Genomic DNA, 2,500 nt, shown 5'->3' on the forward strand with positions numbered 1-2,500 from the left:
TTGTATCGATAAAGATTTATACGTATGTATGTATATCTTTATTGAAGATAAGTGTATATCTTCGAACGATACGTTTCATTTTAATTCACCGTACGAAGCTTATTTGCTGAGTGCAAAATGAAAAGGAAAAGGGTAAAGTTTCGGACCACGTAGAGGCCGAGATAGGCGGTCGGTCGGTCGGTCGGTCGGTCGGTCTAGCTGTCGCGCGTGCGCTCGCGCTCGCTCACGTTTTACCATCATTATTTTCGACATTTGGAACAGTTAAATCCAATAGGTTATGTCGCGAGCTCCTTCGAAAGGTTCAAGAAAAACCGTAGAGCTCGGTTATTTTCCGGAACGAAACGGTTTAGCGACGCCTCTCGAATATCGAAAGGCGCGAACTCACGGATGAATGGAGTCTGGCTCGAGCGTGTACTTACACCGGCTATACTATACTTGCAACTTTGCTTGAGGGGGGGAGGGCTCGCTTCGTTTATTGATCTTTTTTCTTCCTTCCTTCCTTCTCTTACTTCCTTTCTTTCGTTCCTTTTTATGTCTTCCTCCTCTCTCTCTCTCTCTCTCTCTCTCTCTCTCTCTCTCTCTCTCGCATATATATATATATCGCTTTTACGTTAATTCACTTAGCGTCGCGTTACCGATACATTTTACCGCTCTCTAGCATCGACAACGGAATCGTAGGTACTTGGGATACATACTAACATAGGTACATATTTCCACTTGCTCTTAGCCATGAGATAGTTTCTCGTGAAGCAAGAATTTAATCTATGTTAGACGTCGAACGAAAAATACGCAAGTAATATCTACTTAAATATATACGTAGGGTTATAAGTACTTGCGTACCTACCTACTTACCTACCTACCTACCTACCTATCTACCTATCTACCTACCTACCTACCTACCTAACTATCTACCTACCTACCTACCTACCTACCTACCTACCTACCTACGTACGTACGTATGTACGTACGTATGTACGTTCGAGAAGTCGAATTCAAAGGATACGACGTCTTCTTGATTATTATCGATGGAAGCCGATCGCTAAGGAACTTTCGTAAGAGAGAGAGACAGCGAGAACGAGAGACAGTGAGAACGAGAAAAAGAGAGAGAGAGACAGAGAGAGAAAGAGAGAGAGAGAGAGAGAAATTATTGGAAAGGTATTTCACGTTCGTTGCCTTGTAGCGACGACGAAGTGGACGCGGTCCGACGGAAAGTGAGTCGTGTTCTCGATCGAGTTCTCGCATTACCGTTTTAAACGAAAGCATTTTACTCGAGGCTACTTCGTTCTTTTCTTTCTTTCTTATTTTTTTTTGTCCTTTTTTTTCTCTTTTTTTTTCTTTATCTTTATTTGCTTTTCCATTATCTTTTTTTACTTTTCCCTTCGTTCCTTCCTTTCTTTCTTTCTTTTTTTTTTTCAATTATTGTTATCATCATCATCATTATTATTATTATTATTATTATTATTATTATTATTATTATTATTATTATTATTATTATTATTATTATTATTATTATTATTATTATTATTATTATTGTTGTTGTTGTTATTGTTGTAGCTATAATTGTTGCTGTTTTTATTATTATTTTCTTTTCATTTCATCTTTATCTTTTTATTTTTACTTTATTTTTCTTTTTATTACATACCTCACGAATATAACCAAGTATTATGTTCTTACGTACGAGTTACGCGACGCTAGAAAACGTATCGTAAAATAACTTCGTCATTTTCAAATGGAAATATTTATTTTTCAATAAATTGCACGATAATGTAATAACGCATTGTTTTACCTTATACATCCGCGGGAATTACGATTCCCGACGACAATTCCCTCCTATTTATCTTGGTGTTAATCGGGTAAATCGTTTTTCTAAGGACTCTCTCGCGTGCTACTATCACGATAATCACGGACTTGTTCTCCGAGTGTATGGAACCGGTAGGTAGTAAGATAGGTAGGTAGGTAGGTAGGTAGGTAGGTAGGTACACGGTAGTAATCGACGACGAGATCATCTCGGTAGCTGTTTTCTTTGAGATGCTTCATTTTTCTCGTCTCACCGATCGACGAGTATTTTATCCCGAAGGGTAGGCGGGATGGAGGGGTAAAGAAAGAAAGAGAGAGAGAGAGAGAGAGAGAAAGAGGATGAGGGGGGAGGGAAGAGGAATGGAGTAAGAGGAGGTGGGTGAGGAAACACGATTTCACGATCGTTAACAACGTCCATCTTGATTTGATCTTCGTAATGTTTGATTAGATAGATGAATGGATAGATAGATAGATTGATAGATAGATAGATAGACAGATGGATAGATAGCACAAAAACATATGATATATGTGGATATATTAATTTTCTTTTCTTTTTTTTCTTTTTTTTTTTTTTTTTTTTTTTCTGACTTCCCTAATCCACCTGAACTTGTAGCTTAGGCAGTTGGTTGTACCTACACGTAATAAATATTGTTTTTCACGGTAACTATTAAATTCACGATATAATAATTAATCACTTACGGCT

General features: G+C 37.6%; 1 protein-coding gene across 1 annotated transcript in view; it reads right to left on the minus strand.

Moving 5' to 3' along the window:
• The window catches only part of salm (spalt major), a 60,207-nt gene that overhangs the window by 56,232 nt on the left and 1,475 nt on the right, over positions 1–2,500 (minus strand). Inside the window, exon 1 of the mRNA XM_035870878.2 lies at positions 2,497–2,500. This exon is cut by the window's right edge and continues 1,475 nt beyond it. Coding sequence (XP_035726771.1) covers positions 2,497–2,500 — 4 coding nt within the window. The remainder of the gene's footprint in view (positions 1–2,496) is intronic.

The sequence above is a fragment of the Vespa mandarinia genome, chromosome 1 (genome assembly GCF_050613455.1).
Source record: "Vespa mandarinia isolate Hongniang chromosome 1, ASM5061345v1, whole genome shotgun sequence".
NCBI lineage: Eukaryota > Metazoa > Arthropoda > Insecta > Hymenoptera > Vespidae > Vespa > Vespa mandarinia.